Below are 17,971 nucleotides of genomic sequence, written 5' to 3'. Positions count from 1 at the left end.
CAAGAAAGAAATTTAAGAAATAAAATAAAATGTCTTTCTTTTAAAATGTTGAAGATTTGGCAGCTTTCTTTTTTTCTTTCTCCATGTTGTACAGTAAGGTGCTGTACAGCTTAAGCTCTATAGCAAACAATAAAAGCAAGGTTTTGGATCCAACCTTCTGGATTTGTAAATGACATGTCATATTTGCCAACAATTAAAATAGGAATACAACCAAATACAACATCACATCAAATAAATGTTAATGTAGATTAATACCAATGTGCTTCCACTGCTATTCCCCAATTGCTTTGACAGTAAAGAAGTAAAAGAAAACGATAGCTTGTATTTGAGCCTTCCCTCAGCGTGTTTAGGGCCATCTTACCAGCTATGAATACTACGTATGCCCTCTCGATTTTCGCTTACGGCCATACCACTCTGAACGCGCCCGATCTTAGCCGGGGCTGTAAGCTTTTCCATCAGCAGAGGGCAATGCAACTTCTTCTACCAACCAAAGTCAGACGAGCACTGAATACACATACAATTCAGTTTTCTTTTGCTGTACCTTAATCCACTCTAATCAACTAAATAGAGAAAACCCATGTGATAGCTAAAGGCCCCTTCCCCTGCTAGCATGCTAAGATGTTAGCATCTTCTACATTTGTTGTGTTTACGCTTTTTCTGTTTAGTTTGTCTTCATGTAAAGCTTGATGGTTTTTTTTATGTTTGTTATTGTGTCTCATACATTTATTATAAATCTACCCTAAATAAAAGTGACAAAACCAGGCGTTAGTCTTTGAATAGAGCTGCCATCCTTCTGGCCCCGGCCCTCACCAGCATGCTAACATATTAGCATCTTCTACATGTTCACATTTGTGTACACTTTAAAAAGAAAGAAATGTTGTTCGTTTTTTCTTCCAATACAACTTGTTTGTTTTGCAATATTTTTTATTGAGTCATATCAGTTTGGTTGCAGAATAAACATGCTAACACTTGCTAACTTGAAACATACCACTAGCATCAATAACAATACTATTGGTTGCCTAATTAATTGTAAGTCTCTAAAAATAAATGGTTTATTTTGTTTTAGCAAATCGGATAGTATTAGTTTTACTTACCAATGTGTGCAGTGGCAGAAAAAACACAACGTTTTATGGATGTTACTTTTTTTATTTCCTTCAAAACAGGAAAAACTCCTCTGGTTTAATTATTCATCCATCCAGCAGTTGGTTTTAAATTAAACATTTACAAAATAAGATACATCACAGAGGTTCAAATCATAAATATTCACAGTACGTTCCCATTACAGTTTTTATAAATATCCTCTACAGGCACTCATGTGCTTGGCAAATCATATTACTGACTGACCTTTATTCCACACGTAAGATTTCCTCCAATAAAGCTGTAACATTGCAGGTTCAGTTTAAAAACCATAGTTGGTGAGAAAGTTGAGATCGTGTGCAAATTCCTTTAAATAAATGAAAAGTTAAACATTTGATTTCATTCACATTCATTATTCTCATATAAAGTGCTTCTCCTTCACAATTTGTTAAATTTAATTTTGGATGATGCACATTTGATTTTATATTAAGGTTTACAAAAAGTATCCTGGGAAAATAAATTTGAGAAAATAAAACCAGGCACTTTTTGCACAGAGAAAGGAAAAACATTATTCAAGTAGGTTAAATTATTCCTCTATGACAGTAAAGACAACATAAGCATAGTTTTGTCAAAATCTCCACTACTCTCCTCTTCCTCTCCATCTCTGCTTTGCTTTGACGTCTTCCCTATCTGTGTCTTCAGCTCCTCTTCTTCACCAGGCTCTGGGCTGGCTTGTCTTTTCTCCTTTTCGGGCTTCTTTTGTTTCCTTTTCTCTTTCCTCGCGTCGTCCTGGCCATTCTCCTGGCTTGCTGACAAGCTGGTGCTGTTGCTGCTGGGCCTCTCCCTTTCCTCCATCTCTCTCTCTCCCTTCTCTTGGTGATTGTTGTAGAAGTGAGGTGGGTCTTTAAATGTTGAGTCCAGTGATGTGTCTCTATACCTCTTGTGGACATTTTGATCGGGCAGTTCAGGAACTTTCTTGCTGAATTTGTCTTTCCTCTCCGTGTCATGTGACGTGGAATAAGAGTAGGAGTGAGAGGAGGAAGGGGGGTTCCTCTTATGACTCCTCTCTCTCTCCCTCTCTCTTTCTTTCTCCCCCTCCCTTCTTCTCTCTTTCGATCTTTTCCTGTCTTTCTGCCTATCCCTCGATTTATCGCTCTCCCTCCCTCTCTCTCTGTCCCTCTGTCTCTCCATCTCCCTCTCAATCCTTTTCTCCTCCTCTCTGTCAGTTCTGTCTTTGCCACTAGAGGGAACCACACTCAAATTGGGAGTTTTCTCTTTCTCGTTTCTTCTATCAATTTCCACGGGTGTCTCGGTTGTGACAGACACTGAGGGTGAAGGCCGATACACTGCAGGAGGATCAGTTTGAACCTTGATCGCTCCTTCTCCTTGCTGATTTTCCTCAGACTCTTTCTTATCCCATTTGGATTGAGGGACCTGGGACAGAGAGTAGAGGCAGGACGTAGATATCATGCAATATGTGCATAAATGTTTTTTACAATACACAAATGTTTATATTCAATTCCATTAAGTCATGACGTGTTTCCCTTCACACATTTTAAACAATCTACAAACAAACCTGTTTGAGTACAAGCTCGTCCTCTAGGTCTGCAGCAGTGTCCTGGGATAATTCCTCCAGAGTTTTCAACACTGTCTTCATCTCTTGATGATCCTCGTAGCTGCTGTATTCAACATTACATCAGAAATTTAAATCAGAAGTTATTTCACAGTTAATTAACATGACTAAGAATCCTTTTAATGATATCCAACTTCATTTTTACACAATTAGTAGTCTGTATTTTGTCACAAGTATAAAGTCAATGCATATATAATTTGTATTTACCTCTGTATAAACATTATATTAGTTTTAATTGTCAAAGAGTTGGCGGAATCGACCATTTTGTACTTTTTGTCAGAGGGCATTAACTGAGAATGTCCTATTACTACTGGTTAAAATCAGCAGTCAACAAAAAAAAAAACAGAGTATCTTTTACTGTGAAGCAATAACAGGAAATGCAACATATTTAGCGCCGAGATTAGTGCTGACACATAATCTCTTGACAACTAATCAGTTCTGAATGGTGCATGATGGTAGGATTAGGAATAAATCAGAAACATTCTCACCTGTCATCGTCCACCACGGTGTTTGGTCTGTCATGGTGGCTCTCTTCTTGTTCTCCCATCATCCTCCACTTCAGCAGCTCCATCAGCTCATCCTTTGACTTTGACTCCCCCGGCAGGTTTCCTATGTTTTTCTTGAATGTGCTTTCCTCCTCAAGCATCTCCTCACTTGTATTTGCGTCTAACTCCCTCTCCTCATTTGTCACCCCTTCTCCCTTGCTGGCCTCCATCATGTCTCCTTCATCTGGCTTTTTTTCACTCTCCTTCTCCTCCTCCATTTCTCTGCAGAAACTATGCCACACGTCAAAGTCCTCCTTTTCTGTCTCCACTTTCTTCTCAAACGCTCCATCATCTCTGAAGGTAGCTTTCTCCCATTTCTGTTTTGTCTCTTCATCTGGTTTTATTTTCTCTTCAGACACCTCTTCCATGTCTTCGCTGGTTTCCTTCTTTGCTTCGATGTCTGTCTCTCCTCTGTTTAACCTCTCCTCTCCATTACCAGCCTGAATATTTGTCTTGGTTTTTCCTGCTATGCTCTCAAAAAATTCCAGATTTTCAGATTTCTCTTCGTTCTTCTTTCCTTCCAGGTTTATGTTGATGCTTATCTTCTTCTGTGGTTTCATCTGTATTCCTCCCTCCCAAATGACTCCCTCTGCCAGAGGCCAGGTTTTCCTCTCCCATTTTTTCTCAGTCTTTGGCTTATTTCTCTCAAATGGAATTGGGGATTCACTCTTGCGAGTTTGAGGGTCTTTCAGGCATTTGGTGCTTTGAGTTTTTACAGAATCTCTCTCCGTGTTTCCTCGTTTTCTTTTTATATTGTCCAATTCTGAAGCTCTTTTACCTTCAGGGTGTCTGTATCTGTCTTTTTCCACCCTACCTGACTGGTGACTGGGCTTTCCTCTGTGACGTCTCCCCACATCTTTCCTGGAGTCTGAATGTTCGCCTCTTCTCCTTTCTTTCCCTTTTTCCAAACTCCTTTGTTCCCTGCTTTTTCTTTCATAGTCTTTATCCGAACGTTTTTCTGGTTTCACGAGCTGTTTGACTGATTTGAAGGCATTGTTTGCTGTTCCTTTCTTTGGTGCAGGGCTGCCATCTTTAAAATTGTTTGGTCCAGTTTTGTGGTCCCTTTTTCCCTTTCTGCAGTCATCTTTTGAGTCAGGGGAGGATGACTCTTCCACTTCCTCATGTTTTTTCCCCCGCTTTAGCTTGTGCTTTTCCAAATTCTTATTAAGTAGCTGCTTTTTGTCTTTGCTCTTTTCCTGCGGTTCCTCGCTGCCCTTTAGAGGTGTGGTTGGCAGACGGCTGTTCTTCTCAGTTCGCCTCCGTTCATATGTCTTCAACTGAGCTCTGTCTTCGGATGGTGTGGAGCGCCCGCTGCTGGACGACTGAGAGGGTGGGGAGCCACTGTCGTTGGACGAATGAAACGGAGAAGAGCGGCTGTCGCTGGATGTCTGGGATGGCGTTGAGCGGCTGTCACGTGAAGACCGAGACGGAGGGGAGCGGCTGTCACTGGATGACGGAGGGGAGCGTTTCTCCATCCGGGTGCTGCGTCTGCCTTGGACTCGGATGCGAGAATCCGAGTTAGCGTGCGAGTAATTTTTGCTTCCTTCTCTGTCCCCCCACTGAGGAGGAGGAGGAGGATGGGGGAGACTGAGGAGGGGGATAGGCATCTGCTGGAAGTGTCCGACATAACTGCTGAAATATTTATCACACCACTCTTTGTACTCCCTTTTCAACTGCAGGTAGCGCTCCTGGTCCATGCCGCCACTTTGATTAGCGTGCGGATCGTACGTGTAGCCTCCCGCTTCCCTTGGGGGACGCTCTCCTCGCCTCCTGGAGTCGTAGTTTCCAGAGGACGATTTCCTACTTTGGTGGCGACTCTGGTGACTGTTCCTGCGATGATCTGGCGGCGACCTTGACCTGGAACGGTAACCCACTTTAGGTGAAGAGGACGAGGACGGAGTTGGGGAACGTTTGTAACCATAGCTATAGGAGCGGGAGGAAGTAGAGCGGGGGTGGGGATCTCTGTGGTGGGAGTAGGATGAGTGGGGCCTAGAATAAAAAGAAAGAAGAGACACGTTGGTTGTCGTACAGATCTTTCTCATTTTACAGTTACTTTGTGTTATGTGTTATTCCCCCCATTATAACAACATTTATTTATTGTTGTCAGATTTTACGTACCATCATATCAGTTAGAGCCTGAGAAATCTAGTTTTTGTCATGCCATAACATTTTCATCGTAGGTGAGTAACAGAATCCCTTTCAAGATAAATGTAAGACATTTACTACCTTTTATAGTAAAAAAAAAAAAGACTAAGTTTAACTTGAAAAAAGGCTCAAATACCTTGATCTTCCCTGGGATCTGGACCGGGATCTGGACCTGCTTGAAGAGCGCGAGTAGGAGCGAGAAGCCTTGGACTTAGAAGACTTTGAATGAGAACCAGAAGAGGAGCGCCTGTGGGAAGATCCTCTGTGAGGTGACCTGAGGGGCAAAGGGCAGCTGTTACTAAACAGATCGGAAAATTCCATTACACAAAGTATTCCATGTTTCAAAAACGCCACTTATACTACAACGTTTATTTTTTTCTTCCCTGATATTGTAGTAAAGACATATTCAAAAGAATAAAACCAGCAAATTTCTTCTCCTTACACTTAGTCAGTTGATCTAATACCCTGTGATGTGTAAGGACGTACCTCTCCTTCTTTCTCTGCATGTACCACTCCTTTGGGACGAGTGCAGGGATGGAGGAGGAGGGGCACAGGGGAGCGATGGGGGCACCTGGTAGGTTTGGGATCGTCCAGACGGCAGGTGGGTATCCAGGGGGATAAGGGGTGAGAGGAGGCGGAGCGGTGAGGAAAGTGTGGAAATGGGGGGGAGGAAAGAGAGGAGGAGGAGTCGCTGGATATGGAGAGGAACAGGGAGGACGCTGCTGGGCGTTAGGCTCAGTCCAGCCTCCCGGGGGACAACCTGAGGAAGAAGAGGAGCTGTGGGAAGAGGAAATGATGTCAACATTGACTCAGTGGGTAAAATACAGAGTCGTTATTAAACACACACGTCACTGACCTTTCCCAGCACTTTGATGGCCCAGAGGGTCTTGGTGGTGGATCTGTAGGAAAATATGGTATTGTTACTATAGTTCTCACCATGATGATGAATAAATACATAAACACTCTCTTATGGACAGTTTAATGGATTTAGTGCCACAAAAAGGTTTTTTCCATAAATTGGGCTGAGGAAGGGAGCTCTGTTGGACACGCTACAGAGCCCGTGGTTGCGTTCTTTCCATTTGTTGGAAAAAAAGTTAAAATAATATCCGTATATGATGCTCTTGCAGTAGAAAACTAAAAAAATGTATTAAAAAATACCTAAAAACATTTCAAATTGAGTTGCAAAATTCAGATTTGGGACACTGTTGGCCGCAGTCGGAATGTAGTCACTGACCTGGGGAGGGCTGCTGTTGATTCACACAGTCTGTCTGCGGCTGCTCTACCTCTGGTTCAAGGTTAACCTGAGCAGACATAAACATTACAAAGGATGTACAGAGGAACTTTTGTTAGTGGGTTTGTGTGGTTGTGTGCGTATGTGTCCTCACCAGTGGTATCAGCTGTGATGGAGCATCAGTGTGTTCTTCTGATGAAACCGGTGCTGACGTGGCAACAACAGCAGCTGAGTCATCGTCTGTCTTTTCTTCAGCCTCCCTGAACAAACAGCAGAAATATTACAGCGCCGCATGAACGCAAATCAGGCTGACTGTTTATCCGTTATTCAATCTCAAATCCTGCGCCACATTTTGATTCCTCAAATTCCGACTATAATGTGGATACAAAGCTCTGTTCCAAATGCTTTACACTTTTACACTGAAGCTACCAAATGTTATTTTATTACATAAACATTGAGTTTGATTATTAAGAGGCTAGTTGTGTGTGAATATAGACCTCAGTCCACATTTATAACACATTAACAACATCAAATAGCCTAAATCTCCTTCCAAATACCAGCCAACATCTGCATATTCACAAATCAAACTGAAGAGGATCGCAACTTAAAGTCACACTTAAGATTGCGAGCAGGGGAGACAGCAGAGCACCATAGAGTTATGATACTGCCGTGTGAGTGTGTTTAAGTGTGTAATTACTTGTCAGTTGTCTCCAGGTGGCTTTGCACAGGCTGGCAGGAAGAGCTTGGCGTGTTGGGGGCAGAGGCGGGGCTTGTTGGCACCTGAGAGGATGGCGGTGTGTCTGCAGTCTTTGCCTGTTGGCGGAGAGGGTCCTAAAGGTATGATTTTTTTATTAATACAAAATAATAATAATTATATTCTCTTTGCTCCCGAGTCATACATTATTTTTTGACCCCCTGTTGAAACGCATCATTATGAGGTTCACCTGCTGTCTGTGGTTTAACAGGAAAGGCTTCTGAGGCTGGATCTGCACGGTGAGAGGGGGCGGCGAGCTTGGCATGTTGGGGCCAGAGGCGGGGCTTGTTGGCACCTGAGAGGACGGCGGTGTGTCTGCAGCCTGTGAGTGTTGCCGAAGAGGGTCCTAAACAAAAGGAGAGAACCAGGGTTGATATATTACCATATGCATCTTTATAAGCATGACACAAAATCTTTTCTAATCTCCCATCATCCTCTGTATTGCTTAAGGACCTTGAATTTTATAAGTAAATGTACTCTCTTAAAATCACTTCTATAAAAAGTGGCAGTGTTTGATAGATAATTTGAATAACATTCAAACACATTATTTATTTATATAATATCTGTATTTACTATAACGCATGGAAGTTAATTGTATTCATTTTCAGTTCCTTCATTTATTATTATTATTATTATTATTATTATTATTATTATTATTATTATTATTATTAATTCCTTTATTTTTTTAAATCATTTTAGTATTTTTAGCTTTTCCTTTTTCAAGTAGTTTTGGGTTTTACTTCTAGCTATATGATTGTATGTGTCACTAAATAAAAAACATATAAAGGAGAGAACAAGAATCAGGGATTAGATATAATAGAAGGAGCAAAATAAATATGTTTTGTTTTTGCGCAAACCTTCAGCAAAGACATAATTATGAGCTTTTACAAGTAATATCCAGACATGACAACATATATGCACATTTGTGGGAGAAAACTGGTTAAAACTTGCAGTATAATGTTCTTTCTAACATGTTTCAATGTTTTTCAGAAGGGAACCAACCCTTGACAAACATCTGATTGTGAAAAAATAAAACAGTAATTATTCTCTTTGCTCCCGAGTCATGCAAATATGTTTTGCCTCCCTGTTGAAACGCATCATTATGAGGTTCACCTGCTGTCTGTGGTTTAACAGGAGAGGCTTCTGAGGCTGGATCTGCACGCTGAGAGGGGGCGGGGTGAGGGCAGGACTCAGGTTTGGGGTTGGATTTTGGGATTGGGAAGCACTGCACCCTTTCTTCAGATTTTTAGTGAAGCCTCGCTCTTTCTTAAAATTGTCCACAGCCTGGGTTGGGAGAAACAGAAAACTGAATCAGACACTGAAAATACCTTTATTTGTCCCACTATGGGGAAGAGTGGAAAAGCATATTTATAAAGGATTTTTAAAAAATCGAATTCTTAACCTAATTCTCTCCATTCCCCCAAAACTTGAACTTTAATACATTTTTGGTCAATTCACCTGTCGGAGAAATTTATTGGCTATCAGGTTATCAGGTGAGACATCGGATTGGCTACAAGTGGGGCAGACATGATCGTCTGAATCCAGTAAGGCGCTGCGAATACCTGAGCAAGAAATGACAGGTAAAACGTTTTGCTGGAGACGGTACGTAATATTGACTTATTCTTTGTGTGTGTAGTGAACACTCACAGTCGTCGCAGTAGCTGTTTCCGCAGCAGGGAATGACCACAGCGTCACTCATCAGGTCCAGACAGATGAGACAGAGGAGTTCCTCAGGGACAGGATCCTCCTCGTCCACGGACTCAGGCCGATCCCGGGGAACGAACGGAGGCCTCTCCTTCTTCCCGATGGCGTACGCCTGACTGCAGAGAGACAACACATTTAGTGTTTATGTGTGGACGTTGCCTCAAACCAGAGGGCCTCAGATATGAGCTATATAAGGATTTTATGGAGTTATTTTGTCCATTAAAACACTTTTGTATTTGAATATATTTAACTTGGTGTATTCTTGTTATTATTGTGTAACTATACACCAATGACTATCACTGTCTTTTAAAAAACAGTTTTTACACACAAATGGAAACGGACACTTGCAACTGCTGTGTAAAGCATCATTCATTCTTCAGTTGAACAGACCTTAAAAATGATATAAAGAGTTGTTAATAAACAAATACCATCAATTAAGTTTGGGATAGAGCCTACCATTAGTGCAATAACATCTTTACAAATGACCAAAATAGTTAAAAGGAAGGAAGGGGAATCCATAAATGAGCTAGCAGTTTCCCCCCATTTCCATTCTTGATGCTAAGCTAAGCTAGCAGGAGTCATGGCTGAAGCTTGCATTAAACGCACAGACAAGAATTTCTTGGTTTTCATTTTCTTATACAACTCTTTGCAAGAAAGTGTATTTCCTAAATTGTCAAACCAATCTTTTAAAAGACAGGACACTCAAACATTGACCCTTGTCTCACGCGTCTATTGTTGGAACCGCGTAACGTCCACAGCTGGTCAGCATGGCTCCCTTTACGGAGGGATCGTCCACCTCCACCATGAAGGAGCGCGGGATGCCTGAACTCTTCTTTATTTTCACAGGGGCCTCCTGGTTTTTATCCTGCTGTCAAAAACACACACATGTCAACATTTAGTGGTAGGCTAACAATCAACACCTAAGTATATGCTAACACTTACAGGGCACACAGACGCATGCTAACAACGTCAACACACACAAATAACTCAAATTAATCCTGGATAGGTGAAACATACGTAATGTATATAAATAAACAGCATTTACCGTACTGTACTAAGGCTTCATTTTGATGTACTTTTACTACACTTAATATTCCTTAGTATTTCCATTGTTAAGCTACTCTACGATTGTACTACACTACAATTGGAAGCAAATAGGTAGTTGAGGTTAAGGTAGTTCAAATAAAAATGATGAACATATTTGAATCCAGAGATATAATGTTGTTTGGTCATTTGCATAACGAGTACTTCCAGTTTTGCTACTCTAAGTACTTTAGTGGGTGTTTCTATACGGTGTATTACTACATTTACTTGATTAAAATACTTTCTTCCACTTCTAGAAACCATTGATCAAACATGTCCTTACCCCTGTACTGGGACAGTTCCTGATGTGGTGCCCACTACCTCCACAGCGGTAACAGGTGTAGTTCGCAGGAAGCACAGTACAAGGCTTCTTGTTGTAACTAGAGAGAGAAAGAGCCAGAGGATGAGATACGGATGGATGGAGAAGACAGGAAAGAAGATCCAGTTGGGTAACGGATTGTAATGAAGAGTAAAGTTGAGATATGGTGATACACAACTTAAAAGTGGCTGACTGTGTGAAGTGACTCACCTCATGGAGTCGTAGGCGGACTGATTCATCATAACTCTGATCTTATCCTCCTCTGTCCCTTCCACATCAGCCAGGTTAGCCATCTGCATGAACACACACACACACACACAAAGAATTTGACGTAAAGCTGACTCACTTCAACAATAATACATTTTAAATACTAAAAAAAGAATAGAGAGTATACCTTGGTGAAAAAGGGTAAGGCTCTGGAAGAATTTGGGTCGTCCATCTGTTAGAATTAAACACATAATCACTTTCACTGGTGGAGCGATGAGAGCCTCCAGGTTACATGTGTTGGGATGGATTGAGAAAATTAGGTTTATATATTGTATTAAAAAAAAAACACTGCCGTCTCCAAAATGAGAACTTTTGTCCTGCTATTGTTAATGCGTTACTACCCCTGCTGCCTTTGGGGATTTTCTGTGCACTATAACATGGAGACAGTTGCTGCTGTATGCCATATCTTTACCTTATACAGTTTGAGCCGATATAAAATGTACACCAGCATCCAGCAGTGATTTTCATACAGCGAGGATAATAAACATCTGTTCTCATCCCAGGATTACTGACTCAGCAGCTCCTGCTATTGCTAGTTGCTCTGAACGGAATAATAATGCTCTCTAGGAATTGTCATTTTGTCGGAGGAAAATAATTCCCATGTTTTGTCCAATAATAGGTATTAAATTACCATTTAATGTTACTCAAGCATTAACGGTCCCTAAAATGATGAATCATAATAATTTTGGTAATCCCTTGATTTTTAATCCAGCATTAATCTAGCTGTGTTTAGGCCTAATTACAATTTGCAAACAGGCTATGGTAACAGAAAGGACACGGTAAACATTGTAACTTTGAAACATCAACACGTTAGAAATGCTGATATTAGCATTTAGCTCAAAGTAATGTCACTGTAGACTTCTTTTCTTAATTTTTTTTACAATAAATAGCATTTAGAAGTTACAGCATAAATGGTAGTCAAGCTTTCTGACTTCTGATCTTTATATTCACAAAATAAAAATGTTTCATTAGCTAGATTTGACAACTTCCTACGAGCCAAATAAACAAACACAAACACACATGTATTAATCATAAACGTAATGAACTCTAAAATGTAAAGTTCCCACATCAAAAAAACAATCAAGTTGCATTATGGGAAATGTAGGACTGAGTCTTTTGGATGTCTGAGCGACATGGGGGTATAAAAGTCAGGATTTATTTTCCTTGTCCAATTTGATGTTGATTGTTTTTTTAAGATATCGTTTTTGATCCCACCATCTTTGTGATATCCAAAATAAATATATGTCAAATATGATTCCAGTATATTTCCAGTTTTTTTCAGTTTAATTTGTCTTTACTTGAGAAGGAAAATGTGGATTCAAAATTGTACAGACCGATCAGAAATAATATGGAGGCTCATTGACTGTGTGCATCAGCACATTCTCTCCAGTGAAGTCAAACACATAATCAATACATAAGACGGATTCATACAAACAACTTTATTTATTAAAAAACAGAAAAAGAATAAGAAAAGTTTTGTAGTCCAACAGACACTTCTGCTAATGAGAAACCAGAGAGAGAGTCATGTCAGTGCACACTAATTCAAGTAAACAGCTTTGGAAAAGGGTTTGAGTTAGTGAACAGGATAAAAAAAAAAACAACTGTGAAAAAAACAACGGTGCACCACTGGGTTTAAATGGGGAATGGGTTTAAGAGAGGCATTGTTTCTTAGCTCCTTAAGTCAATCTGAAACACTGGAAATCCAGCTTTAATAATAAACCTGTTTTATAACATTGTAAGGGAGTTCCTGTTTGATTTTTATCAAAAACAACCAGACTTTCAATACATTCATTTCTTTATTGGATGATAAGAGTTTAGTGGGTGTTAATGATACACATGTAGGGCATCAGCTCACTTTCCTGTGGTATTCTTGGGAGCCTAATTAGATCCAATAAACTAAATAAAGTGCAACGTGACTCGAGTGCAAGCAAGTGTAAGAAAAACTGCTAAATAATTGTACTTATTAAAGTATTGTACATATTTCACAGTATTAATCATATCCTTATGGTACGTTTTTTACGCATTTTATTTTATGTTTTAGGACAGTTTTTATTATATTTCCATAGCTGTATCATTTCTCTTGCTATGTTTATGCATGTACCATTATACAACAAAGCTAATTCCTTGTATGTGGAAACTTTACTTACTTTAAGTAGATTTTGCTGATTCTATACTTTTACTTAAGTAAGATTTTGAATGTAGGACTTTTATTATTTTGACACTTCTGTTTTGGTACTTTTACTTGAGTTACACCTCTGAATACTTCTTCCTTTGCAACTGAACAGTGGTCGTTGCAGCTCATAAAACAACAGTTAGGTTTATCAGCTGTGAGTAGCTGGCCTGCATGATAAAGTCTGACCCACCCGAACTGCACCCCCAACCCACAGATAGATACTGGTGATGTCGAGGTGACACTGCAACGTGTTAAATAAACAGCAGGGAGCCTTTTATTAGAGAGCAAGTACACTTTCCCTGAAGGTTAATAATGGAGCACTGTTTAAAGCTTTACTTTCTATGTATTTTACACAGTCTAACTGCAAATGTGTTTAATTTTTTTATTGTAAAATATGATTTCTGTAAGAGCAGTGTCTCTCTGTAAATCAAATCCAGACAGGCGCACTACTTCCTCTTTGGAAACAGGAAGTTAAACTGCGAAGAGAGGCTTTTAATTTTTGATTTAGGGTTTCATTTGTTTCAAATCAAACCAACGCACACATTCCTGCTCATGTTCAAGCACAGAAATGAGGCCATTATTATTAACAACAACAACAACAAGTGTGTTTAGTGGGTGAAGAGGTGCGGTGGGATTTGGGTATAGTTACGTACTGCTTTGAAGGCTCCAAAGGCGCTGTTAGTCTGGGTGTCTGATCGCTCACTGAAACAGAAAAATAAGACATTAGATCTGAAATCTACAGCACAAAAAATATATATATAGCACAACAAAAAAGGGAATCTGTCAATCAACAAAAGTACTTTCTAAAGACTCTAGTGTACATTCACCCATGTTTGAGTAAAAAACAAGTGAACTATTTACATAAGTTACGTAACCAACATGTTTTTTTCCAGAATGACAACTTTCTCTTTAACCTAACAAAGTATTTTCTTGCCTAATATCTTTGTCGTATTGCAGGATATTCGTGACCTAATTTACTGAACAATAAAACAAAAAAATCCAACCTCCAATAAAACTGACCCATAAATGGCAAGAAAATGAAAATCTTCAGTGAGTTTAAAATAAGGGTTGGAGTGTACTTTGTAAACGCCTTTAAAAAGACTCAAAGTTAAGTCGTACTTGTCGGCCCTTTGAAGTCAAATGAGTAAATGTCAGTCTGCCCGTGCACGTGGAGAATTGATTTGCTGCATTCAGTCTTGTGGGTGGCGTTGCACCACTCTTTAGCTCTCATTCTTCTCCACCCGTCTGCATGGTGCTGCTGACGGGGCTAATCACATGACCGCCAGTCGGTTCCAGTGAGGTCTTTTCCTGCTTTCCATGCACAAACCCCACACACTGCTGGCTGTCCTGTCTAAGCCTGACTAATATCTGGGTAATCCCTGGGAACGTCACCGTGGAGTAACATGGAGATCTACTCTTTCCGTTTTTTCCTGTGAGCATGTTTTGTCATTTTAGTGTTACGCAATGACCAAGTGATATCCACATTCGACTTCAGCTGAAAGATTTAGGTATTGATCACCGCAACGATGTTTTTAACATTTCTTTCTTCCCCGCTGTGATCACACACGTTTCTACTCGAAAACATTCCAATAAGCAAACACAACAAAGACCTCTCTTACATCCAGTTAACCTGGGTTTACATTTATTGTCAAGCTTCCTATTATTTTGGCTGGTGACCGGGATCTGGTGTTACCTTGGATTATTAGCGCCTGAGCCTATTGACTAGGGCTGCAATTGATGATTATTTTCACTAGCAATTGATCTGGATATTATAATCTTTTTTTATTGTTTGGTCTATAGAGTTCCAGAAAATAGTGAAAAAAGGTCATAGGTAAATATTTTATTGTCAGTCCAAAACCATAAGAAGAAACGTAGAAATCATTTAAATATTTTAGAGGCTGACAACAGCATTTTCTGCCATTTTAGCATGAACAAAATATCTGTAATAAGAACTAATCAACCAATCAACAGCTTTAATACTGACTCAAATGTTATTTATCTATACCTGAGTATCGGTGGAGTCCTTTAAAGAGTGAACTTCCATTAAAGGTTGATTCGTATGCTGTACGGATTGATACCATATCAACAATAATATAAGGGCAGGAATTCAGCTATAGAAATATGCTTTTACACTTACACGTTGCGGATCTTGCTAGAGTTGGACTTTCCTCCGATGATGGGGATTCTCCTGACGATGACGGAGGAGCCTTTGGGGATCGAACCATCTTCATCTGTGAACTCTGAGAGGGAACAATGGAGAATGTCAGAGTTTAAAGTCTAAGTTGGATTGTTTTGTCTCTCCATCTCCCTGGCGCTATTGAACTATTGGCTGTTTTGCTTTTTAAAAACGACTCTAATTGGTATCATCACTCTGAAGTTATACAATTGTGCTTTGGATGTGATTATTCACATTTCTACACAGGACAATACAGACTTCATATTCATTTTTACAGCCTGGTAAACTATGATGGTTTATGTGAATCAAAGCAAAGTTATGAAACCCTTTACATCCTGAAATCCTTCAGAAAACACAGGCTGCATGACACAGCACTTTTATAAGTCTGACATCTGATGGAACAAGCTTAAAGAAATCCTTCCTATAAAGCATGATCCTCTTTCTTTTCGACTTGACTTGACTTTTTGTCTTTTTGTCTTGACTTCAAACTCTGGACCCAAGGTACGAGATCCCGAGCCGCAAGTACTTCAGCCAGAAATGCCTGCCTCAACTTTACTTGGAATGTCGGGAGAGAGTTTACGGCGAAGTAAGCCAAGTCGATTTATGATGTTAAAATACATATTTTGCCTCAACTAATGTCATTTAACTAAGAAGGGCTATTCAAATGTGATTCAGATTTTTTCCCCCTCATATATCGTGATATAATATCGATATCGTCTGGACACTGAAAAATATCGTGATATGAATTTTACCTCATATCGCCCACCCCTACTGCATAGGACTCTCTTCTCTTGAATAACTGAGTTTGACTTATATTTTTTACCACTGATGATCCATTGGATTCAGTGTGCGTGTGTGTGTGTGTGTGTGTGTGTGTCTCTTGACTTTTGGTCATGACTAGTATGAGCTCCTACCCCACTATATCTATTTTTATCCCAAATCTAGGGACATATACACGCATGGCCTGCTGATCCCCCTCCACCATGTAGTGTAATTAAGGACACAAGGCCTGAACGCAGCAGGAATGTGACCCATTCACTAGACCCCTTTCTGTTCTTGCTTTGACTTTTTTTTTGGACCCCATGTCAAACGAAAAAGGGGTGAGACAGCCCCTCCCAATGCAAAGCTGTCAAACCTGAACCACGAAAGTACTCAGATCTTGTAATATGTAAAAGTAGAAGTACAAGAGTGTAGGAATACTCTGTTACAAGTAATAGTGCTGCAATAAAAATGTTACTCAAGTAAAAGTAAAAGGGTATTAGCATCTTAATATACTTAAAGTACAAAAAGGAAAAGTACTCAGAATAATATACATACGTTATGCTTTCATAATAAATATTGATCATTAAAGTGTTCTCAGAGCTGGTAAAGGTGCAGCTAGTTTTAATGGCTTTGTATACTGCAGGGTAGCTTGTCAATGTACTCCAGGTGAACTAAAGTCTGATTTAAGGGTTGATTATATTTCACTCTATCATTAATCCAAATCTGTAAAGTAACTCAAGGTATTAAATACATCTAGTGGAGTAAAAGTACACCTTTTACCTCTGAATTGTAGTGGAGTAAGCAGGAAGTCACTCAAATGTGCACTTAAGTACAGTACTTGAGTAAACCTACATAGTTACTTTACACCACTGCCCATTCACCCCTTTCTGTATGACATTTTAAGGACCCGCTGTCAAACTAAAAGAGATGACGCAGCCCCTTTCACCACACAGCTGTCAAAACTGGACCACGTGTTATCTTCCAAAGTTCAAAACTACCAGGATAAACACACCGTTATCAGCCCCCTCACACACACATGATGATGCCGTTTATTACCTTCTTTATTCTGTGCGTTGGTGATCTGCAGGTCGCAGTCCCCGGCTCGGAGCTTCTCCCTGCCCATGATCTGCCTCTTCAGGTCCCTCAGCGTGACATGCAGGCCGTCAAAAACCACTGTGTCGTAGCTGAGTTTGGAGGAGAATTTATAATGAACATGAGTCATGCTGAAGTGAAGCACAAACCTCGCCCTGCACTGTCAGAAAACCCACAGCCGACAGTTAGTCCAACGGAACACCTGTGCTAGTTGCTATGGGAGTAGAGAAAGTTAGCTAACGTTAACTAGCGTTAGCACCGGTGCGTCGAGCGTCTAATAATAAGCTCCGTCGGTGATTAAAAAGTGCCCGTTAAAGTGTCTTTCACTGGATGACATGTCCCGGTGTCTGGTGGAACAGCAGCAGTGTCTCAGAACAAAGCGCACTCCGTCAGTTTCCAGTCAAATGTGAACTTATATTCCTCCCTGTACTGCTATGAAGCAAAGCTGACAGAAACTACCAGCTGTTTCCACAAGCAACGGCTCGTCAGCACGGTGCAAAACCAGTTGATGCTGCGTTCAGGGGATCCACTGAAACTCCGATTCTCAAGCTCGAGGTTATAATTACGAAAGTATTCATGTCCTTTATTGTTTTAAAGTGATTGTGGACTTCTGAATTCCGTTTGTGCTTCAATAAACTGTCCTTTGTTTCAATGTATTTGTATACAATGCATTTTTTATGCATCAGATGTTTTATTATTTTCATTCCTTTAACGTTAGAGTATTGTAGAGTAGTATTTGCAAAAGCTTTGTCAACGTGTATTGTACCTTTACTTAATTATGATAAATTGACTGTTCGGAAGCCAGTTAAGAGAAAAAAGCTCAAAGCAAATGAAGCGTGTGCCGAAACAACTTTTCCTCAACATATTAAAGCCGACTCACCTTACAATGTAGCCTGCAAACAACCAATTTATATTTAAAAAAAAAAAAAAGAAACCTAGTCAACATAAACAAAACATGACATAAACATTTATAATAATGTCTAAAATCCCATTTTTACTATCTTTATGCC

The 17,971-nt window shown here is 39.9% G+C and overlaps 1 protein-coding gene across 5 annotated transcripts; it reads right to left on the bottom strand.

Moving 5' to 3' along the window:
* Positions 1 to 1,125: 1,125 nt before the first annotated feature.
* Positions 1,126 to 17,442, bottom strand: LOC134878144 (E3 ubiquitin-protein ligase RBBP6-like). 5 transcript variants are annotated; one of them, XM_063903993.1, is made up of 20 exons: positions 16,926 to 17,442; positions 15,069 to 15,171; positions 13,585 to 13,633; positions 10,886 to 10,930; positions 10,702 to 10,784; positions 10,456 to 10,552; positions 9,815 to 9,957; positions 9,033 to 9,205; positions 8,844 to 8,947; positions 8,499 to 8,669; positions 7,576 to 7,731; positions 7,329 to 7,462; positions 6,786 to 6,891; positions 6,635 to 6,701; positions 6,257 to 6,299; positions 5,887 to 6,177; positions 5,537 to 5,674; positions 3,199 to 5,244; positions 2,654 to 2,756; positions 1,126 to 2,511 (listed from the first exon to the last, which is right to left on the bottom strand). In XM_063903993.1, exons 1-20 carry the CDS (start codon positions 17,089 to 17,091, stop codon positions 1,672 to 1,674), a joined length of 5,058 nt encoding a protein of 1,685 aa, XP_063760063.1. In that variant the 5' UTR covers positions 17,092 to 17,442; the 3' UTR covers positions 1,126 to 1,671. The 5 variants fall into 5 exon arrangements, with proteins under 5 accessions (XP_063760063.1, XP_063760065.1, XP_063760066.1 ...); XM_063903995.1 differs by having other exon boundaries at positions 2,654 to 2,753; XM_063903996.1 differs by having other exon boundaries at positions 7,329 to 7,444.
* Positions 17,443 to 17,971: the final 529 nt, after the last annotated feature.

Source organism: Eleginops maclovinus, chromosome 16 (genome assembly GCF_036324505.1).
Source record: "Eleginops maclovinus isolate JMC-PN-2008 ecotype Puerto Natales chromosome 16, JC_Emac_rtc_rv5, whole genome shotgun sequence".
Classification (NCBI taxonomy): Eukaryota; Metazoa; Chordata; class Actinopteri; order Perciformes; family Eleginopidae; genus Eleginops; species Eleginops maclovinus.
Note: the sequence above shows the minus strand (reverse complement) of the source record. Positions and strands in the feature narration are given on the sequence as shown.